At 46.8% G+C, this 22,254-nt stretch overlaps 1 protein-coding gene and 1 long non-coding RNA gene across 7 annotated transcripts in view; one reads left to right on the top strand and one right to left on the bottom strand.

Annotated features, from left to right (window-relative positions):
- Nucleotides 1-22,254, top strand: part of ACAD10 (acyl-CoA dehydrogenase family member 10) — a 39,669-nt gene that overhangs the window by 4,359 nt on the left and 13,056 nt on the right. For 4 of the 5 annotated variants that reach the window (XM_037511157.2, XM_037511155.2, XM_037511156.2 and 1 more), the window contains exons 2-13: nt 35-232; nt 1,781-1,929; nt 3,820-4,014; nt 7,103-7,261; nt 8,197-8,356; nt 9,618-9,759; nt 11,911-11,979; nt 13,380-13,561; nt 17,899-18,049; nt 18,861-19,006; nt 20,161-20,334; nt 21,401-21,795. In XM_037511157.2, the coding sequence (XP_037367054.1) occupies nt 46-232; nt 1,781-1,929; nt 3,820-4,014; nt 7,103-7,261; nt 8,197-8,356; nt 9,618-9,759; nt 11,911-11,979; nt 13,380-13,561; nt 17,899-18,049; nt 18,861-19,006; nt 20,161-20,334; nt 21,401-21,795 (2,109 nt within the window). In that variant the 5' untranslated portion in view covers nt 35-45. The remainder of the gene's footprint in view (nt 1-34; nt 233-1,780; nt 1,930-3,819; nt 4,015-7,102; nt 7,262-8,196; nt 8,357-9,617; nt 9,760-11,910; nt 11,980-13,379; nt 13,562-17,898; nt 18,050-18,860; nt 19,007-20,160; nt 20,335-21,400; nt 21,796-22,254) is intronic. The other variant, XM_037511158.2, reaches the window with a different exon arrangement.
- The window catches only part of LOC119244980 (uncharacterized), a 52,977-nt gene continuing 35,544 nt past the window's right edge, over nt 4,822-22,254 (bottom strand). For both annotated transcript variants that reach the window (XR_005125169.2, XR_008551887.1), the window contains exons 3-6: nt 20,105-20,199; nt 18,312-18,409; nt 6,596-6,665; nt 4,822-5,538 (exon numbers count right to left, since the gene is read on the bottom strand). This is a non-coding gene — a long non-coding RNA (uncharacterized LOC119244980). The remainder of the gene's footprint in view (nt 5,539-6,595; nt 6,666-18,311; nt 18,410-20,104; nt 20,200-22,254) is intronic.

The raw sequence follows: 22,254 nt of genomic DNA, 5'->3' as shown, positions 1-22,254 counted from the left end.
AGGCAAACGATACCCTGTCTTTCTTCTCATGCAGCCTGGCCCGACATGAGCCTAAGGAGGCTTTTCCAGTCTGCTCAGCTCCATTGGGCATGGAGGGGAGCCCTCCTGAAACACACGCGGTACAGGCGCCAGGGAACCCCTCGATGGACACATTCTGGAGGCGGCACCTACCGGGCGGTGATTTTTGACATGAGTGGGGTTCTCATTCCTTCTCTGGGCAGAGTGGCTGCAGGTGAGCTCTTCTTTCTGCTTCACTTTCTGAAACTGCGGGAGGGGAGGAAGTAGGGAGGGCGGGGAGGGGAGAGGCTGTGGGCAGCAGCTATCCTGGGGGTAAAATTCTGGCTCTTGAATCAAATTCCAAGCATCATCTTGGACAAATTATTCAACTTCTCTGAGTCTTCGTTTCCTCATCCTTAAATCAGGGCTAAAAATAGAACCTACCTCTTTGGGACTTGGGGAGGATGAAATAGTGCTTACAAAGCACCCAGTTCGCACAGCAGGTGCCCTGCTGTTCCTCAACTCTCAGTAAGTGATGACCTGCGGTTATTGCCGTCCCTGGCAGGGGTAGAGCGTGGCTGCCTGTCCCTGAGAACTGTGCTGCTTGTGAAATTTGGGGTGCTGGAATTTTTGCTCCGGTCACTAGCTTCCCATGTCCACGTCCCTCCCTCTAAACTTGCTTTTGGGCTACGAGATCAAAGCTCTCATCTCCTATCCCTGCTTCATCAGCCCCTCTCTGGCTTTGCTTTTTCCCCTACTCAGTTCAACTGACTTTTCTTATAGTAGTTTTGGCTTCAAATGTTGGACAAACCTACTGTGAAAGAATGTGAAATGCGAAAACGATGCAAATTTTAAATTTCCAAATGAAATTTTGGGGGGACACAGTTATGCCCATTTATTCATAGATTATGCATGTCTGCCTTTTTCCAGAAAGTTTGCCAACCCTTGATTTAGGCTGCTATTTTACTACAAAATTAGTATACACTTGACCGAAAATTTAGACTACAGCCCAAACACTTTAGCCTCATCTTCAGGAGGTATAGTATAATCAGACTATTTTTGTCAGTGTGATGGATGAAATGCTATTGCTGTGGTTTTTTCTCTTTGGGTTATTTTAATATTCAGGTTGAGTGCTTTTTTTTTTTTTTTTTTTTTTTTTTGGTATATTTATTGGTCACTAAAAGGCAAAGTTTTCCCTTTCCGTGAATTGCTCGTTTTTATTATTGATTGGCAAGAATGGCCTGTCCTGTGTTATATTGCTTGCAAATATTTTCTCCCTTCTGTGGCCTGTCTTTTATTTTATTTATAAAGTTCTGTGATACCAGATTTTCCACTTTTAATGGCATCAGAATCATCTGTGTTTTTCTCTGTGGCCTGAGCTTTATGAGTCTTGGTTAAGAAAGCCTCTTCCTCAAACTCATAAAGATGTTCTGTCTTGTTTCCTGTTTCAGAGTTCTAGTATCTGTTTTTTTTTTTTTAATCTTTTGGGGATTTATTCTTGCAATGGTGTGAAATCGGATTTATGTTTTTTCATATTGAAACTCAGTTATGCCAACCTCATTTATTGAATAGTAAGTGCAAAAGTATAAAAAGTGCAAAAGTAAATTTCTGCCTCTCGCTTCTACCCCATTTGTGTTCCCCCTGTCTCCCCACCCCCACCCCATACAAAGTAGTACCACTAGCCTTAGAAGTCTGAGGTTGGGATTTTGCATTTCCTGACTTTCTCTGAATTCCCAGCCACTTGTCAACATATTGCACTTATTGTATGTCTTGCTTCCTGTAGAATGGGAAGCACAGAATCAAATCCCTTCTGGAACGATACTGAGAGCCTTGATCGCGGGTGGTGAAAACGGGCCCTGGATGAAATTTATGAGAGGAGAGATAACAACAGAAGTTTTCTTACAAGAATTTGGGCTCCATTGTTCTGAAATGGTGAGTGACAAGTGTACTTGAATTTCCATATTCTTTTTGCCTAGAGTAGTGGATGCAACACACAGCCATGAAGCTGGTTAAACTGCAAATACAGAAGTGAAAGCCTAATAACCCATTAGAAGCTTTCCAGCTATTGCTTCCTTTCCCAGGTACACAACTTTAGCTCCACATATGAATAAATACGCATGTCCTTCACTAAGCTACTCCAGCAGACGTCATTCGTCTGAAACAGGACCTCCCTGTGTAACAACGTTGGTCAAAAAGCTTATTTAAAGGCTTTTCGGGCCTCCCCGGTGGCGCAGCGGTTGAGCGCTGGGTTGCGAAGCTGCCCGCAGCCACTGTGGCGCCGGTTCGATCCCCGGCTGCTCCCCAGCCACCGGAGGAGGGTCCCATATGGCGCGCAGACCTCTCCTGCCGCCCGCTGCTCCCCTCAGCAGTGTGCTTCGGTCCTTCTGCCTGCTCTGCTCCCCGCTCTGGCTCTGGTGAATTCTCTCACCCTCCCGCGCTTCTGACTGTACCCAGTGCATGTATAAACAAAACAAACAAACAAAATAAATAAATAAATAAAAAACATGCCTCTATAAAATAAAAAAAAAAATAAATAAATAAAGGCTTTTCTCTGTATTATGTATTGTTCTAACTCTTTGTTTATATTAATTCATGAAACCTTCATAATAACCTTGCTAAAATATAGTAAGGTTCTGTGGACGGAGGATGAAGATGGTTGTTTAATGTACTTATTAATCTACTTATTAGCACTCAGCTCTGCACTAGAGGGCTAAAATGGTAAATTATACATATTATATATATATATATATATATATATAGCCACGAATATATATACACCTTGAAAGCATTATGCTAAGCGGAAGATGCCTCATAGTTGTATGATTCCATTTATATAGTGTCCAGAGTAGGTAAATCTACAGAAATGGAAAATAAATTAGTGATTTTCTAGGATGGGGGAGTGGGAGCAGGGAGTGACTGCTAATGGCCATGGGGGTTCATTTTAGAGCAATGAAAATGTTCTAAGATTGCAGTGATAGTTGCACAATTTTGTGAATATATTAAAAACCCTTGAATTGTACACTTTAAAATGAGCAAATTGTGTGATATGTGAGTTGTGTATCAATAAATATATGAATGTGCTTAAGGTAGTAAACTTGCTTTGCAGATTTTGAAACGTGATAAGAGTTTCAAAACCACACAGACTGAATTTAAAAACAAAAAAATTGAATAGAAACTGAAGTCGTAATGGCGATGCTGAGGAATCCAGTCATTAAATGTCTCCTGGATCATTAAAAATTAAATTACATCTGCTTAATACGGTTTGAGAGTTTAATGTATCCTCTTCTGGGATTCTGATACTTTTTAAAACTGACAACCCCTGAGTGAAAAAAAGAAGTCAATTAACTGGAATCTTGCTATTAATAGCTCTAGTCCCTAACCATTGTGACTCTAATTCTGAGTCATTTTTTTACAGCCTATGTAGGCCAGATTCTGCTCAAGTTTCAAGGGAGACCATCCCTTTAGGCCGCAAACCAGGGGCCCAGCCCTTACAACCAAGTAGTCACAGGTAGCCAATGATAAGTGTCTCTGGGGCCTCTCCAGTGGCCTAGGGGTTAAGCCTCAGTGCTATCACCACTAAGGCCTGAGTTGGATCCAGCCAGAGATCTGACCCACATGGCACAGCAGACCTCTCTTGTCTCGCCTGCTGCTCCCCTCAGCAGTATATTTCGGTGGCTCTGCCTGTTCTGCTCCCCACTCTTTCACCCCTGTACCTCTGGCCTATACCCCAGTTCTTCTATGCAAAAAAAAAAAAAAAAAAAAGTCTGTGTTGGCGATGAGCTTCTGACTCCTAACGATAGGTGGTTCTCTCCCCTTCCTTAGTCGAAGATGTCCGTGCCTGTGGACTCCTTTTTCTCCTTGATGACCAGTGAGCAAGTGACAAAGCAGTTCCCAGTGATGACGGAGGCCATAACTCAAATTCGGGCAAAAGGCCTTCAGACTGCGGTCTTGAGCAATAATTTTTATCTTTCCAATGGGAAAAGCTTCTTGCCCCTGGACCGGAAACAGTTTGATGTGGTAAGCTGAAAGGGATCCAAAACAATCAAAGAGGGTTCCTGTCCCTGCTTCAGGCTTTAAACACTGCCTTTTAGTAGGTCTTGAGTGACTACGTTTTTTATTTAGACATTTGAGTAAATTAGGTGTAGATGTAATAGGTTGCAAAGAGGGCTTTGGAAATATTACTGTACTCTTGGCAAGGTCAAACATTTATAGACCTTTATAGATTTGACAACGGGTTGAAAACTCAGTTTTGATTCCCTTCTGTTCGGGATTTGAACTTTCATCGTCACGTAACACAAGTGCTTCCATCAGACCTTACTTAATGGGTCTCTTGACCTTTTCAAAGACCAACCCTGTTGCCTTTATTTTCATGGCATTAATCCTTAAACCTATCCAATAAAAGTTTCTGCAGAAGGGAAAATGCCCAAACTAGACACACACAATCATTAAGCACTTGAAAAGTGGCTAGTGTCACCGAGGAACTGAAGTTTATTACATTTTCATGAATTTAAATGTAAATAATCACCTGTGGGGCCTCCCTGGTGGTGCAAGGGGTTAAGCACAGCACTGTGAAGCTGTCCACAGCCACTGCAGCACGAGTTCAATCCCCACCCAGGGAGGTGATCCACATGGCGCAGCAGACCTCTCCTGTCTCTCTTGCTGCTCCCCCCAGCAGTGTATTTCAGTCAATCTGCCTGTTCTGTTCCCCACTCTGTCTCTGGTGAATCCTCTCACCACCACCCCCTGCCCCACACCTCTGGCCTGTAGCCCAGTTCTTGTATGCATAAATAAATAAATCAATCTTTAAAAAAAATAATCACCTGTGGGTAGTGTCTACTACTGGACAGCACCGTGCAGGTCTCGCCAAGTACATTGAGAATGACCTATGTCAAGAGGTGATTTTCTGGGCCGGGAGGTGACTTCTAAGAAAGATTCCCCAGTTTCCTAACAAAATAGATCACTATCCCAGGATAGATGTGAATTATTGATAGATGATGTGCTTAAACCTCACTCAGCCAGAAAACAGATTCTTACTGAGCTGTTACTGTGACCAGGCGCTGGGCTGGCCTCGAAGGAACACCGTGTTGAATGTGACAGATAAGTTGAATCTCAGGAGCTTAGTGGCCTCGCAGCTCATGGCTGTTGTACTAGGCAGTGCGATAGAGAGCATTTCCATCATTGCAGAAAGTTCTGTTGGGTACTGCTGTTTTAGCACATAACATTTAGTAGAACTGACAGGCAGAAATTTAGAGCACAGAGTGTTGGCAATTAACCTCATATTCAATCTCCTCCCTCCTTGAAGCAAGACTTACAGCAATGGAATTCTCTCCCCTCGGTCAGGCCCTGCCTGACTCCATACCCTCTTTGGTGTAGCACATCGTCATTCATGCTTACCTGGAGAAGGAGGCTTCCCCTCATCTTCCTGGAACAACTCTTCAATAAATAAGACTTCTAATTTAATCTGTATTTGAACATACCGACCTTGCTCCCAGAGTTCCGGACTTGCCAAGAAGGTAATAGAAACCTTGAGCTGTCCATGCCCTAGAACAGAAAGATAAAGCCAGCTTCTTATCACCTGAACTCTAAAATTTTTTCACTTGCCTAAACACGGTCACCCAAGAAGTGATGTCTGCTGGCCAGCACTTGGCCCCCTGGCTCTGGGTTCACCTGCCTGCCCCCAATCTCTCTTCATAGTAGGCACAGCAGGTCCCTAAAACACCTGACTACTCTGCCACTCTCTATGGATGGGTTCTTTAGAGGGGGCTTCTTGCTCTTCTGTTAGCTCCTGCAGGCCCTTAGAAGACAGGGAAGAGTACAAGAGAGGTCCCCTTTATTTAGGACATATTGACCTGAAAAGACAGTTCTCATCCAGCCTGGAATAATGCGAATGTGGAGCAGAGGAAGAGGCCCTTGGTTTTGCCCTTGGTCTTGGAGAGCGAGGGTCATTCCAGGGTGAGTCAGGGACTTGGTGCTATTCTTAGGACAGACCAGGAAGTGTCCCTCATAGGCCCTGGGGCTGTCTTAGGCCCACGTTATCAGAAATTAAGCCCTATGGACTGTGTGGGAGGACTTCCAGGATGTGGCTGGATCAGAGATGACCTGACCCCGAGACAGCTTTCTCAGACTGCTCCTGAAGCCTCAGCAGCCCCCTGTTCCTGCTCAGATGAAGGGATGAAGCAGGACTGTCAGGATACAGGAGGCTCTTAGCATGAAAGCGACAGTGTCCCTTTTTTTCCCCTTTGCCACTGATAGCTCCACTGGTCTCGATCCTCTTGTGGGATTCATCTAGACTGAGCACGACTATTTGTTTGTTAACCTCTGTTTAAAACAGACATTAAAGTGAGGTTTCTTTTCTAGCAGTAAAAAGTGTTTTCTTTCTGGAAAAATCGTGAAGTACTTTCCATGAAGCTGAAATAGACAGCTTTTCTTTTGCTCTGTGTAGCCACAATATCTAACACTAGGAAAATGCTTTGTCATTTTGGAACTCATTCACCTTTCACAACCGCTAAGATAAATGAGGTGGCTGTCAGCCTCCCTGTCTTGCTGAGGATGACACTGAAGCCCATCCCGGCCTCACTGTTTGCCCAAGGTCACTCACTGTGTTTGAACCAGAACTTTGGTTCTGGGTTGGTCCCAGCTTGTAGCCCAGTATTTCCAAATCATCCAACCTAAAAAAGCAACATCATTTTTATGTCATAACACTCTTTAGTTACTTGTTATAACAAATATCAACTGTCCCCCACCTTTTTTAAAAAAAAGATTTATTTATTTATGCATACAAGAGCTGGGGTACAGGCCAGAGGTGTGGGGGTGAGAGGATTCACCAGAGACAGAGTGGGGAACAGAACAGGCAGATTGACCGAAGTACACTGCTGAGCAGCGGGCGAGACAGGAGCGGTCTGCTTCGCCATGTGGGTTGCTCCCTGGCCGGCCTAGGATCGAACTCACGCTTGCAGAGGCAGCAGACAGCCTCATAGGTTGCGTCTTAACTGGTTGCGCCACCAGGGAGGGCCCCCCATCTTTTTTTTTACTGTGCCAGTGTGTATGTGGGATCACCCACTGCCTCATTTTAGGGACTCATGTCTCATTCCTGTCCCTCCTGCAGGTCGTGGAATCCTGCTTGGAAGGTGTCTGCAAGCCTGACCCTCGGATCTACAAGCTGTGTCTGGAGCGGCTAGGCCTGCAGCCATCCGAGTCCATCTTTCTTGACGATCTTGGGCTGAATCTAAAAGCAGCTGCCAGCCTCGGAATTCGCACCATTAAGGTAATGGTCACTATTTTTGGCACCGCATAAGCATTTCTGTACAGACCTTTACGCTTATAATTGTAGCTGTCTTCTGTGGTTTCCCCCTGTGCTGCCATAATCTTTTTTATTAACGATGAAATCTATGTTGCCAACTGCTTGTGTGTTCTATGGGAAGTGTGGCAGAGAGGTCCAGTAATCCCCCCTTATCCACATTTTATTTTCCTTACATGATTGCAGTTACCCCCAGTCAACCATATTCCAGAAGTATTACCTATAATAATATAACGACAAATAATAAGATGTTCTTATCTAACTTTTATTATACCATATTGTTATAATGTCCTATTTTATTAGCTACTGTAGTTAATCTCTTACTATTCCTAATTTATGAATCAAATTTCATCATATGTATGTTTAGAAAAACATATGGTTTAATGGTTTGTCTGTAGTTTTAGGCGTCCATTGTGGGTCTTGGAGTGGACCCTGCACACAAGGAGGTGAATGGCTGAGGGTCACGTTGGTGGCAGTCAGGCTGCCTAGGTACCAGCCACTCTGGGCACCCCAGGTCATGGCTGTGAGGCACACGAAGCCACGTGAGAGGGCGTCGCAGGCCAGCTCTTTGTGTTTGGGTTTTTATCATGAAGATGACGGACCCAAAGGGACAGAGTGGATGCTGCAGCACAGCGTGCTGCCTCCTAGCACGAGAGGGTGTCCTGGACTCTGAACCTGCACTCTTCCCAGAGCTAGAAAGTGCGGTGTGGTCAGGAATTAAATGGAAAGAGAAATCTCATGCAACAGCTTCTTCATTTGCTGAACATCCTGACTCCAAAGTCCTTGGTCAGAGAACAGATTTCTTGGCTGTTTGCCTCTAAAAAACAGGCCTCCTGGGAACAGAGAGGAGGAGAGGTCAGGGCTGACTGGCGGTACATGTTCAATGTTCTCTTTGAAACCAGGTGAACGACCCAGAGACAGCAGTCAAGGAATTAGAAGCCCTCTTGGGTTTTAGTTTGAAAATGGTTATTCCAAACACTGGCCCTGTGAGAAAGACAATGGAAATTCCAAAAGATTCCTTGAAGAAATACCTCAAAGACTTACTGGGCACCCAGACCACAGGTATTTAAGCTTTTGTATTTGGTGACTCTTTCCAAGGCTGGCATTTCAGTCTGGTTCTTACTTCCAAACCCTTGTGGAATGTGCTGGAGACAAAGAGGCGGTGTTGGGGGAACAGCCATTGGGCCCCAGCCACTCGGAGTGCTGCTTTCAGTTTTGCCTGGGGAAAAAGCATAACCTCCTTTTTTATGAACCCCCAAAAGTGTACCTGCCCCCCCTTTGCCTTGAGGGCATGGTGTGGCAGCCATCCCCACAAATGCTGCCAGGGAGGCTGCAGCTGTGCACCCCGGGCATTGAAGCATTTCTAGGGCTTTTGAGATGACAGCCTCTTTGGTGAAGGTGACTTAGAGTCTGCCTCATTTTAAAATGTGTCATGTTGTCTCCATCTTCTCAAAGGCCGCTCCCTCATTCTTCACCTTCCACCCTCAGAAAAACAGGTGCCTCATGAGCTTTTTGAAGAGATTTCTATACCTGGGGATAAAGCCTTGCCTCACCCGTTGATCCTTGAGAACAATTTTTTGTATGGAGTGTCACATGATGACATTTTCCAGTGACTGGACTAGTCTTAGTGCCTCTACAAAGCTAAGGGACCTTTTGCAACCCGGCCTGCTCACTCAGGCAAATGCCTGTTGCTTTTCTGCTCTTCTAAGTGAAACGAATCTATGTCCAAGTGCAGTCTTGTTACGAAGCTGAGGGTTAATTAGGACATTTCTGTAAGGGAGTCACAGAGTTCATCCTAGTGGGGTGGGAAACCACATCTTGTGAAAGCAGCTTTGGCTTGAGCTGTCGGCCTCCGCACGGCTCCTTTCAGCTGTCAGCAGTGGCAGGCCTGGTCTGGCCGAGCAGGGGCCGAGGGAGGTACAAGGGCACTTTTCATCCCTCGGCTTAAAGCATTCCACTTAGCAAGATGGGTTGCCATGACGGTGCTTGTGGTTGCTAACCAGAACTAAAAAGCTGCTCTTCACGAAGCAGGAGTTGGCAAGAAGTACAAAATTGGACACCCGCACAAAGTGAGAAAGTTATTGTGGTGTGAATCAAGTGGCCTTTGCCACACTGTAGTAGCATGTGATGCCCGAGCTGGCAGGGTCTGACTGGGACGCATTCACCTCTGCTACCCAGGCACAGGGTGCTTTGCTTGCAGCTCAGCACGAATCAGGCCATTTCGCATGTTCTACACGCAGACTCAGTGGAGAGCATGTCTGCATGTCTGTCCAGATCTGGGCTCCAGAGCAGGTTTGAGTTTTCTTTGTTTTCAAACTTGCAGGCCCGTTGGAACTTCTTCAGTTTGATCATGGGCAGTCAAATCCAACTTACTATGTCAGGCTGGCCAACCATCAGCTGGTTCTGAGGAAGAAGCCGCCAGGGACGCTCCTTCCATCTGCGCATGCAGTTGAGAGGGAGGTCAGGTAAATTCTCAGGGTCTCGCATGCTCTACCCAGCTAGCAGGCTTGAGCTCAGCCTCTGAGCTGCCAGGTCAGCGCTCAGCATACCCCAAGGCATTCCAGATTGCAAGGGTGAATTATCAGAATTATTTCAAATAAGAACATGGAACTGGGCCTCCCTAGTGGCGCAGGGGTTAAAGACAGCACTATCAAGCTATCGGCAGTCACTGCAGCACAAGTTCAATCCCCCGCCTGCCAGGGAGCAACCCATATGGTGCAGCAGACCTCTCCTGCCTCGCCCGCTGTTCCCCTCAGCAGTGTATTTCAGTCAATCTGCCTGTTCTGCTCCTCACTCTCTCTGGTGAATCCTCTCATCCCCCTGTACCTCTGGCTTATACCTCAGTTCTTGTATGCATAAATAAATAACTCTTAAAAAAAAAACAAGAACATGGAATTTAATTTTACTCAGATATTGGTTTTCTCTTTTCTATACCTAGATGAAAAACACATTACAAGATACTCTTTAGTCTTTCTTTTTTATTTTTTTTTTAGATAAGTTTTCTTTTTAATTTATTTTCTTACATCATGTTCATCTTTTTTTTTTTTTTTAAAGATTTATTTATAGGGCCTCCCCGGTGGCGCAGCGGTTGAGCGCTGGGTTGCGAAGCTGCCCGCAGCCTCTGCCTCGCCGGTTCGATCCCCGGCTGCTCCCCGGCCACTGGAGGAGGGTCCCGCATGGCGCGCGGACCTCTCCTGCCGCCCGCTGCTCCCCTCAGCAGTGTACTTCGGTCCTTCTGCCTGCTCTGCTCCCTGCTCTCGTGAATTCTCTCACCCTCCCACGCTTCTGACTGTACCCAGTGCATGTATAAACAAACAAACAAACAACCAAATAAATAAATAACATGCCTCTAAAAAAAAAATACACATTAAAGATTTATTTATACATGCACTGGGCACAGTCAGAAGTGTGGGAGGGTGAGAGAACTCACCAGAGCCAGAGCAGGGAGCAGAGCAGGCAGAAGGACCGAGGCACACCGCTGGGGGGAGCAGCGGGCGGCAGGGGAGGTCTGTGAGCCATGTGGGACCCTCCCTTGGTGGCCCGGGAGCAGCCGGGGATCAAACTGGCGCTGCAGAGGCTGTGGGCAGCTTCGCAACCCAGCGCTCAACCGCTGCGCCACCGGGGAGGCCCCTAGTCTTTCTTTTTTAAATAGCAAGAGTTCATCTTTGTTTCTTAATAAATGATCAGTATTCCATTGTATGTATATATGTACACATCTCTTTTTTTATCCATTCATCCATTGAAGTACATTTGGGTTGTTTCTATATCTTTGCTATTGAAAATAATGCTGCAGTGAGTATAGAGGTTGCAGATAACTTTTTGAACTAGTGTTTGCATCTTCTTTTACTGAATACTCAGAAGTTGAATGGCTAGATCATTAGGTATTTTTATCCTTAATTTTTGCAGCAGCTCCATGCTGTTTTCCATAGTGGCTGCCCCCATCTACATCCCCCGGCCATGTACCTGGGCGCCTTCACTCTGTGTCCTCCCACACTTGCTGTTTCCTTGGGTCTTAAAGTCAGCTTGTTTGGCAGTTGGGCTGTTGCCAGAACAAGGGTGACCCTAGGTTGACAGCTGTTGAAGCGGGGTGAGGGGCTCTTGAAGGTTGGTGAGATGAGGCTCTACTTTTTTTATGCTTGAAATTTTCCAACATGAAATGTTTAAAAGAATAAATCACAGCCCGTCCCAAATAAAACAGTTTGCTTTGCAAATAGGAACATTTTAGCAGAACAAATTAGCTCCAAGCCTCTTGCAGAGTGAGTGCAAGCTGAACGGGACCACTTTTGCTTCTTTTCTGTCCTCCTTCCTTCCAGCCTTTTGTGCTCTGCAGAAGGAAAGTTTCTGTCTTCTAGTTGGAATGTTAGTCTATTAAATTTAATGTAATGATTGATATGTTTGATTTATGACTTCACTGTTCGTTCTTTTTGTTTCTCCCATCTGTTTTGTTTTGATTTTTTGTTCTTCTTGCCTGCTTTTGGGTCAGTTGAATATTTTTAAATTTCACTTTAATTTCTTCCTGTATTAATTTTTGAATCAGAAGAATAACTTCAAGAAAGTCTCATTTAGTCAACCAGCAGTGATGCTTGGTGTTTTTTTTGTTGTTTTTGTTCTGGCAGGGTAATGAAAGCCCTGGAGAGTGCTGGAGTCCCTGTCCCCAAGGTTCTTGACCTTTGTGAAGATTCTAGGTGATGTTCAAATTTATTTTTTCCATTGCATCTTCAGAAGAGAAAAAGCCACATTCCTTGTCCAAATTCCAGTGTGCTAGAGTAAGGACAGATAACATTTGGATAGGAGAGAAAAAAGACTTTATAGCAACCTCCCCTAGGAGCTAATAACTGTTAAGTTATCCTGAAACATAAGGAAAAGCCTGCTTTTGTGAGAATTGGCTGAAAAAATTCTCTTTAATACCAAAAATACATGTCCATCTAGTTTTATGTTGTCTGTTCTTGTTAATTTTTTATGGACCTTTCTAAAATGTTTACATTTCTCTGTAAGTCTGTCTCTTTCCCAACTTTTTAATTATGAGCATTTTGAAACATACAGAAAAGTTAAAAAAAGAAATAGTATAATGTGCATCCATTTTACTTCATCTAGATTAAAACATTGTTAGCATTTGCCATGTTTGCTTTCCATCTGTATGTATGTAAGTATGTACACACTATATGTGTGTCTAGATAAAATAATTTTATATAAATAGTAATGATTATATAATAAAACAATTTTATAAAATAAAATGTTGCAGATAATGTATAATTATGTGTAATTATTTTATAAATAAGTTAAGTATATTATGATATTTATATGTTAGTTTTGACTGAAACTTTTGAAGAAATTTACAGACAGCACTGAAGTCTTGAAAATAAAGACATTTTGTTCGTCATCATAGCAGCATATTACACTGAAGATAATTCACAATTATTTAATAATATAACTTAATATCTAGCCCATGTTCAAGTCAGGATAAACAGTTTTGGTGGTAGAATTTTCAAGACAGCTCTTTAGATTAGTAAACTGGTTTCAACATTAACAGATGGATTAGTGACATTTCAGCATGTGACCTTAACAGCTGCCCTTCATCCTACCTTGTTATGATAAAGATGGCATCAATAATGAGGAGTATTTTTGAACCCTCTGGAGCCAGACATGTATGCCAGGCACTCCATATATAATTGCTCCCTTATTCCATACCACTGTGAAGTTTTACAGATTAAGAACGAAAAGCTAAGTGTTCAAAGTCTCTCGTGATCACACTGCTAGGAAGGGTAAGAGGGAGGATTTAACCTAATTCTGTATGACATAGAAGCCTTCATGGCAACTTGCTGCTTTTTTAGCCCACTACAGCCTATTCCGAGGCTTCCACAAGTGGCCTGAAGAGAAGAGAGGCATGCGGGCTGTGTGTGAGGACTGATCCGGAAGGAGGGCCCTTGTAGCCCTCCATGCTTGTGTGCAAAGGGAGAGGCAGGTGTCTCACACCCTGGTCAGAATGCCTTCCCATATGCACAGGACGGTTAGAAATAGCGTTGGCATGACTAATGCAGTTACATCATGAGCTGGGCCACTGAAGCCCCCTGTCTCCATCCCCCAGGGTCATCGGTACCCCCTTCTATGTGATGGAGTACTGCCCAGGGGTCATCTACAAAGACTCCTCTCTGCCAGGCTTGGAACCCAGCCAGAGACGGGCCATCTACACAGCCATGAACAGAGTCTTGTGCCAAATCCACAGCGTGGACTTCAAGGCCGCGGGCCTAGCAGACTACGGGAAACCCGGTGAGCACAAGGCCGTCTGTCTTAGCTGCCAGCCATTTCCACACTGGTGCCTTTGCTTTTGGGGTTTGCATGGTGTCGGGGTGTTCACCCACCAGTGTTTGCTAAGTGCGAAGTGGGCTTATTAGCTTCCTTCTTGGAAGTCCAGTTTCATTTTAACGGAGAAGTTGCTTACCTAGACATTTTGTCCTGCGAAAACTCCGTGGGCATGAACTCTGTCATGAACAACAGAATCTCTCTTCCCGGCAACTTCATCTTTCCTTTTTCCCATACTAGCCAAGGGCACTTAAGAAGTAGCAAATCCTCCTTTAACATCATTCATAGGGTCTTGGAAACTGGAATTTTAAGCCAAATGACATATGACGAAAGTCAGTCCTCAACGTCGTTTGAGGAATTTTTTTTCTCTTCAACTGAATGATGGTGAGTGAAAGGATTTTGTTCAAGAACCCCCTGTATTTCCTTCTCTATTTTTTTAATCCTTTCTCCTATATGTTCTTTTTAACAGATAGATTTATGCCGTATGCCAGGGGGTTTTGTTTGTATAGTTTATTTCTGCTCCTCATTTTTGCCAGCATTGGATGTTGTCGGGGGTTTTGAGTCAGATGTGTAGCGTCCTATTAGTTGCAATAGCTGCACACTTTTATGCCCACCACTGTAATTGTCTCCGTGCTTCTGCACGCAGACACTGGAGCAGGAGCCGAAGAACTTCATATTTTCTGCCCTGTAGAGTTCAAGGTGATCTGACTCTTGATATCTGGCCAGTGTGGATTCCTGGCCATAGTCAAAAAGAATCACTCAGCCAAGCTGTAATCCTTTCCTTCTCTGCTTTTAACCCAAATGTTCCTGTTTACTGTAGGACCCATGGAAGGCTGCCGTGTGTCCACTGTACATCAAACCCTCACATAGTTCTGCTCAGTCACCTAAAATTCCACCACTCCACAGGCACATGATCCAAGTCCCCAAATAGTTAGAGACACTTTGCCCCTGCAGCAAGCCCCTACAGGCTTGCTGACCCCCAGCCCGGGGTGGGGACTCTCACTGCCCCTACCCCTTCCAAGTACAGCAAATTACTTGTCATCGTCCTGTACTCTGACCTATCGGCCAGAGATCCAGACTCAGTGGGGGTGTCCCCATCTTGGTGGTCTTTGGAAAAAACTCACATTAACAGTGTGTTTGTTTATCTGAAGATCAAATTTAACTGTGTGTTATCTGGCAGCCCTCACTACCAGCAAGAGCACCGTAAGACAGAGACCAGTGATTCACTTACATTGGTCCACTGTTTCGGGAGGCCAAGGATGCTGGGCCGCAGCTAGATGCTGCTTGTCCAGCACTGTGGGCGAGTCATAGCACTTTGCATAGTTTTCTCAACAGTAAAGATTTGGTTAAAAATCAAAAAAGCCCTGCCCTGCCTCCCTCACAGGGCTGATGGGAAGGCAATGAGATGGCAGCTGTCCCAGAGCTTTGATGACATAAAGGGGAAGCGTGGGCAGTGCGATACTGGGCCTTGGAGAGAACAGGGGATGGGCAGGCCCTGTCCTACTCGCTGTCCTCAGACCCTTAGCCTCTCATTTTCTTTTTTTTCTTTTTTTTTTTAAGATTTATTTTTTATTTATACAAGAGCTGGGGTATAGGCCAGAGGCGTGGGAGGGTGAGAGGATTCACCAGAGACAGAGCGGGGAACAGAACAGGCAGACTGACTGAAATACACTGCTGAGGGGAGCAGCGGGCGAGACAGGAGAGTTCTGCTGTGTCATGTGGGAATCTCCCCGGCCGGCCGGGAATTGAACCCAAGCTGCAGAGGCTGCAGACAGCTTCACAGTGCTGACCGCAACCCGCCGCAACCCGCTGTGCCACCAGGGAGGCCATTTTTCTTTTTTTTTTTTTTTTAGATTTATTTATGCAGACCTCCCCTGGTGGCGCAGTGGTTGAGCGCTGGGTTGTGAGCCGCAGTCTCTGCAGCGCCGGTTCGTTCCCCGGCCGCCGGCGAGGGTCCCACAAAAAAAAAATAAAAAAGATTTATTTATGCATATAAGAGTTGGGGTACAGGCCAGAGGCATGGGGCGGGTGAGAGGATTCACCAGAGTCAGAGTGAGGAGCAGAATAGGCAGACTGACTGAAATCCACTGCTGAGGGGAGCAGTGGACAAGACAGGAGAGGTCTGCTGCACCATGTGGGTCACCTCTCTGGTCGGGAATTGAACTTGTGCTGCAGTGGCTGGCGATAGCTTGATAGCACTATCTTTAACCCTTGCGCCACCAGGGAGGCCCCCTTGGGCTCTCATTTTCAGAGAAGACTTCATGTTCTTTCCATTGACCTATCAAGCACAAAGGGATGAAGCAGAACTCTGAAGTGATTTCGGGTAGCCCAGCCTCCCAGACCATGGCTGTGTTTTGAGCTTGACAGCATGAAGCAGCCACATCATCTTTCAGATTTACTGACCCAGCTACAGGGGCCGGGATGGCTCCTTTTAAATTCCCAAGTTTGTCAGAACCCAACTGCCAGGCAGGACATTGGCTATGTACAGATGCTGCCACTTGTGGGAAAGAGGTTCATTTAAATATATTTAAATAAATTTAAATGTTTGCTAGCACGTTGGAGAGTATCTCCAAAAGGATGCCCATGAGACTTGTCTCCGGCTGCCTTTGGGGACAGAGCTGAGTGGCTGGCAGAGAGTTGGAGAAATACGTCAATGCATCTCCTCTTGTCACTTTCATTTCTAGCTATGTGAATGTATTTTCTATTCCATAGCACACATTTAAATTTGTTTAAAGAAAGAAGAAGCACATGCAAACATGATTTCTAATCCATAGAAACTTTTGACAAAGACCCTTTAGGTACTGGCTAATTGTCACCAAGAGCCTTCCCACCATGGACCAGCAGGGAACACATAATCCTCTTTTCTTATCCCAGAGGGCAGGCTGCTGGGCAGGACATTTCAGTGCCTTGCCGGCCTGCTAAAGACCAGTGACAACAGCACCAGAGGCCTGTCTGCTCCCCAGGAGAAGGGGATTGTGCAGCCCTAGGCTGGCTGCATGGGTGATGGGAGTCCCAGATCCATTTCCAAGAATGTCTGAAACCTAATTCATATTCAGATTTCCTCATTATCCTCTCAACAGCTTTTATAAGTGGGGTTCCTTTTCCAAATCAGGGTCTGATCAAGGAATCTAGAATAGTTCCCCACCCCCTCTTTTTAAATGAATTTTTTGAGGGCAGGTCAGTTCTCTTAATAGATTCACCTCGATTATTTCCTTATGGTTTCATTTACTGCTGTCTCCTGTATCCTGTAATTCTTGAATACAGGAAGTTGTCCTAAAGGTGTGATTCATTTTGGCATATATCATGGATTTTGCTCTCTTTCTCGCACGGCTAAGCTGGATCCTCCGAAGGGTGGCTCCAAACAGGCACTGGATTCCACAGGAAGAGCTCACTCTCCTTCTGTTTGCCTTCAGATCCTTCAGCCTCTGGGGATCTTCTTCTCTCAGATGAGAGATTGGTTTACAGTTAGGGACCGGACATATTTATTAATTATATTAACAATAATAACAATTAGTAATTGACAATAGTGACGGTAATAATGACCACCATTCTGTGCCATGTTATTTTGATTTGACATGTTATAGGAGAATTCCCTTTAGTGTTCACGACAGTCCAATGGAATACAGGTGTGACCACACTCGCTGTGCCAAGGAGGCTGAAAGGTTAAATCCTTCCGAGAGTTCGGCTGCCAGCCAAGTGGCTCCAGAACTCCTCCCAGCGTCCCATCCCAGATGGAACTTGCAAGTTCCTCAACTGTGGTATCTGCTGGGTTTCCTGGCAGACAACTGAATAATAACAGCACTTGCTCATGTAGCACTTACTGCGTGGCAGGGACAGTTCCAGGGGCTTTCCATACTTTATCCTCCCAGCAGCTCTGTGAGGATCAGCTCATGGATAAGGCAACTACAGCACAGAGAGGTTAAGTAGCCTGCCTGGGGCCACAGAGAGTGGCGGATTTGGCACTCCAACTCCGGCAGTCCAGCCCCAGCAGCCATGCTCTTAGTCACTGTTGTTTAGCCAAAAAGGGATTTATGGAAGGCCATTAGGAAGCTCCTAGGATCTCTTAGAGGGCCGGGGACCAGACTTCAGGCCACATGGCCGGGACCAGTGCCCAGATCGCATGGTTGCTGCCAAACAACAGCCAGTGGCTCCCACCAGGGGCGGCAGGAGCCTCATCTGGGAAACTCCAGTCACAGGAAGGTGATGCCGCAGAGCACTGTGGGGTTCCAACCCCCGGGAGAGTTGTGGAAACCTCTGGAGGGCGTTGAAATCGGCACCCCAGATTCTAATGCTCTTGCCCCCAGGAGACTATATTCGATGCCAGGTGCAAACCTGGATTAAGCAGTATCGAGCATCGGAAACCAGCACCATCCCTGCGATGGAGAGGCTGATCGAATGGCTGCCGCTCCACCTGCCCAGGCAGCAGAGGACCTCGGTGGTGCACGGGGACTTCAGGTAGGCGCTCGAGGAGGGTGCAGATTTACACGCAGCAAGTAAATCCCCTAACACTGCGCCTCCTGTGCCGGGCCTGGGAAGGCGAGGTTCTCAGCCTCAGCCCCTGTGGCCTGCTTCACGATGGGGGGCTGACCTGGCACCTGAGGCAGCTGTTGCCACCCTTAGGCCTGAGTGTAGGCATGGGCTCCCATCACTCCTGGTGCACAAAAGGCATCTCCCAAGCCATGTGGCAGAAATGAGGACAATTGTTTTGCTCACAAACCTGCAGCGTGGGGACAGGGCAGCGGTTTCCCCTGGGCAGCTCTCAGGCTGGGTCTGGAGTCAGCTGCAGGCTCCGGAGTCACTCAGCACCTCTTCCACCTGCAATAGATTGTCAGAAGGGAGCTGCTTCAAGGGACTTGACTTGGAGTCTACCTTTTGTGGTGGGAGCGTCTGAGAATTTGCAGAGCTGTTTTAAAACCATCCCAGGGAAGGCATAGTTACCAGAATCCAGAGGGGGGCAGCTGCATGCAGACGGGGCCTGACCAGAGCTGTGGCCCAAGGGGAGGAACAGAGCTGCCCTCAGCTATGTGCTGAGAGGAGCTGGGGGACTGAATAGCTAGGCCTCCTCCCATCTCCCGCTCTCATCCTCATCTGCTGAGCCCAACGGGGCCTGAGCGTGGGCAGTGGACAGACGACCTGTGAGCTCGGGCCCCCGGGCACAGGCAGGCTGGGGAGTGCACTGAAGGGCAAACACAGCCAGCCAGCTCAGAGGACATCCTGCTGGTCAGTTTTCTCAGAGCGGCCTCTGTCCCTCCTGTGACCTCTCCAGGCTGGACAACCTGCTCCTCCATCCAGAAAAGTCCGAGGTGCTTGCTGTCCTAGACTGGGAACTCTCTACCTTGGGTGATCCCCTGGCGGATGTGGCCTCCAGCTGCATGATTTACTACCTGCCTTCTAGCTTTCCTTTGCTGCAAGGTAGGGACTGTGGGTGGGGGCCGGTGCGGGTGGGGGGTGGGGGTGGTGGTGGTGAGGGAGGATGGGATGGAGTCAGCTCCACTCTCAAAATGTTGGGCGGGGGACGTAGTGTGTGATTGGGCTGGTGTGTAAAATTGAGGTGCTGGCGATTTTGTTGGAAAATGCAGTTGAAACGCTCTCCTGTGGCAGTGGGGGCAGGGGTGGTGTGGGTGGGAGGAGCATGTGTTGGGCACCTCTTATGCTTTCAGCCAACTAACTTCTATTTCATTTGAAAAACAAAATACACATTTATTTTAAAATTTTAGAAAAATTTTAGAGCCCACAGATGACAAAAACTGTTAAAGCCCTCACTAGTTAGTTCCGTTTCATCTTGTCATTCATTTTAATGAGTCGCCATCCTGTCCATTTTTAATGGAAAATGTGATTATGTAATTTTATGCTGGCTGATTTCCTCTTAACTATATACTCTGGGCTTGTTTTCATGCCATTCAGTATTGTTTTTTCTATGGCATCATTTTAAATGACAAGATAGGATTTATTGTAGAACTAACTTAATACATTTGGTTTGGTTCCTATATTGGATATTTAATTTGTTTCCACTCTTTTTTAAAATATTACCTCTCCCCTGTGCCCACAAAAATGCAGTAACTATCTTTGCCTATGTTTAAGGCTTACTCCTAGGATCATTCCCAGGACTGGAATGTATTACATGCTCTTGAGCCATGAAAACATTTCAAATGAAGAAAAGCAGGACTTTTTTTATTTGTTGTAATATCTTTTTTGTAATTTGGTGGGATCTTTCTTTCAATATCATTTTTTAATGGAAACACTGATGAGAACTAATACGCCTCCGTCCTGAACTGTCCTCCAAGTGGAACTGAAAGCCTCATTCCTGGCTTTACTGCCCATTCAGTGTGAAACTTTTAATTTTTTTTTTTCAGTCTGCAACTTTTTAAAGCCATTTGTGAATAATAGTTTCAAGCCTGGATTCCAGCCTCCCGTGGGAGGCAGAACTATGGAAATACCTCGTCAACCCTTAGAACTCGTTGGAAGATAATTTGCAAGGAATGAACAGATTTTAGGAATGTAAATACTCACCGGCCTCAGAGAAGCAGGGTCACTGACAGCCGGGGCGGCTCTGTCTGTTGCCTCAGGTTTGAGTGACTATGACTTGGCTCGGCTGGGAATCCCGACTGCAGAGGAATACAGCAGGATGTACTGTGTCAACGCGGGCATCCCCGCCGTAGGGAACTGGAACTTCTACATGGCCTTCTCCTTCTTCCGCTTGGCCGCAGTTCTGCAGGGAGTCTACAAGCGCGCGCTCTCAGGTAACCGGCCGGTGTGGCCGCAGAGGGCCCGGCTTAGCCAAATTCTCTAGGATTAGTTAATTCTACCATTTGCCCTTAGGTATGTGTCCTATATGTACAGTCTTTAAAATATTTAAACTAGTTTTCAAATTTTATTAAAATATCGTACCAAAAATTTTCAAGTGAAACCACCCAGGATAGGGGATTTATTGCATCAAAGAGAATGAGGAAAATGCTAAAAATCATGCGGGCAATGTGGCTGGGAGTCCCCTGTGGGGACCAGCAAGGTGCGAGTGAAAGACGCCGCGTGGGAGTCTACGTAAGGTGTGTGTTTACCTGCTGTTCCAGAAAGGACACGGCGGGAACACAGGTCAGTGTTGCCGGGGGCTGGGGCAGAGATTGCGTGCAAAGGGACCCTGTGGAAACTCAGGGTGACGTGGGCACCCTGTATCTCGACAGCAGAGTGATGGTTATCTGGGCCCGCGGAACTGCACACCGAGCAGGGCTTGTGTGTGTTGTATCTTAATGTAAAAAATTGTCAGGGTGACGTATTAAGGAAAGTAGAGGCAGCGCACGAGGCGAGGGTGTGTCCCCCAGGGCTGGTGATGGTGTTGATGGCCACAGAATGGCTCCCAGAAGCTGGCAGTTAGTCGGCCGCCATGGCTGGTGCGGCCCTTGTCCTTTCCTAGCCGGGCCCGTCTAGGGTAATGTGGGGTTCTCCTCTAGCCCATGCACTGCCGGCGGCAGAAGTGATTTGGGGGCCTTCTGGATTTAGTTTAGTTTCTTTAGGACAAGAAGAGGAAAAGAGCAGGGAGCAGGCTGAGCTGCCCCCCGGCTTCCGACCCTCTGAGTTCGCTCGGGCGCTTCTCCTCCAGACGCAGACCCCGGCTGTGAAGTGGGGGTCAGGGCAGCGTACTGCTTTGGGAACTCCTTGAGCTGTAATAACACTCGCAAAGCCCGCAGGCCGTGTCCACTTCGTGGCAAGTGCTCGGCCAGCGCAGTGGCCGCTGATGTAACACAGCGTCACTCCTTTGCGCTAGCGTGAAGGGTGCTTGGGGACTAATCACTGTTCTTCGCCTCCCCGTAGGACAAGCGAGCTCGGCCACCGCTGAAGAGAGTGGGAAGGTGATCGAATTCCTGGCTAACCTGGCATGGGACTTTGCAATCAAAGAGGGCTTCCGAGTTTTCAAAGAGATGCCAGCCACAACGCCATCAGCGAGGTGGCACCACACCCTGGCTGGTCCGCAGTCCCTGTTGAGCCCCCCCGGCACGAGGAGTTACAGCTCCCTGCCAGGACCTGCCCCGACCCCAAAGGGCGGGCTGGTCATCTCTCCAGAGGGCCTGTCCCCCGAGGTCAGGGCGTTGCACCAGCGACTGCAGCAGTTCATGGAGCAGCACGTGTACCCCGCTGAGCCTGAGCTGCAGCGTCACCAGTTCTCCGCAGAGAGGTGGACCCCGTCCCCGCTGCTGGAGGACCTCAAGGTAAAGCAGCCTGAGTGTCACTAAGACCCTGGTAGCACGGCGGACCCTCAGCCTGTCCAGCAGGCACATCTGTGCCCTCCCCTGGGTGAAGGGACAGGACAGTCGAGTGGAATTCTCTGCCTTCCATCACCTCAGGCAGGGAGTGCAGCCCGGGCGGTGGAGGCGGTGTCTGTGGCTTCTAATCCTGCACGGGCAGGCTTATTTTATGCACATTGGAATTCTTTAAACTTGAAACAGTGTGATTTAAAACCAGTGCATGTGTAAACAAAACAAACAAACCAGCAAACAAATAAATAAAGCATGCCTCTATTAAAAATAAATAAATAAATAAATAAATAAATAAATAAAACACATCAATTAGGGCCTCCCTGGTGGCCTGGGGTTAAGTCTCAGTGCTATCACCATTACAGCCTGAGTTCAATCCCCGGCCAGGGAGCTGACCCACATGCACAGCAGACC

Source organism: Talpa occidentalis, unplaced genomic scaffold, assembly GCF_014898055.3.
Source record: "Talpa occidentalis isolate TD23 unplaced genomic scaffold, MPIMG_talOcc4v2.1 talOcc4.14, whole genome shotgun sequence".
Classification (NCBI taxonomy): domain Eukaryota; kingdom Metazoa; phylum Chordata; class Mammalia; order Eulipotyphla; family Talpidae; genus Talpa; species Talpa occidentalis.
Note: the sequence above shows the minus strand (reverse complement) of the source record. Positions and strands in the feature narration are given on the sequence as shown.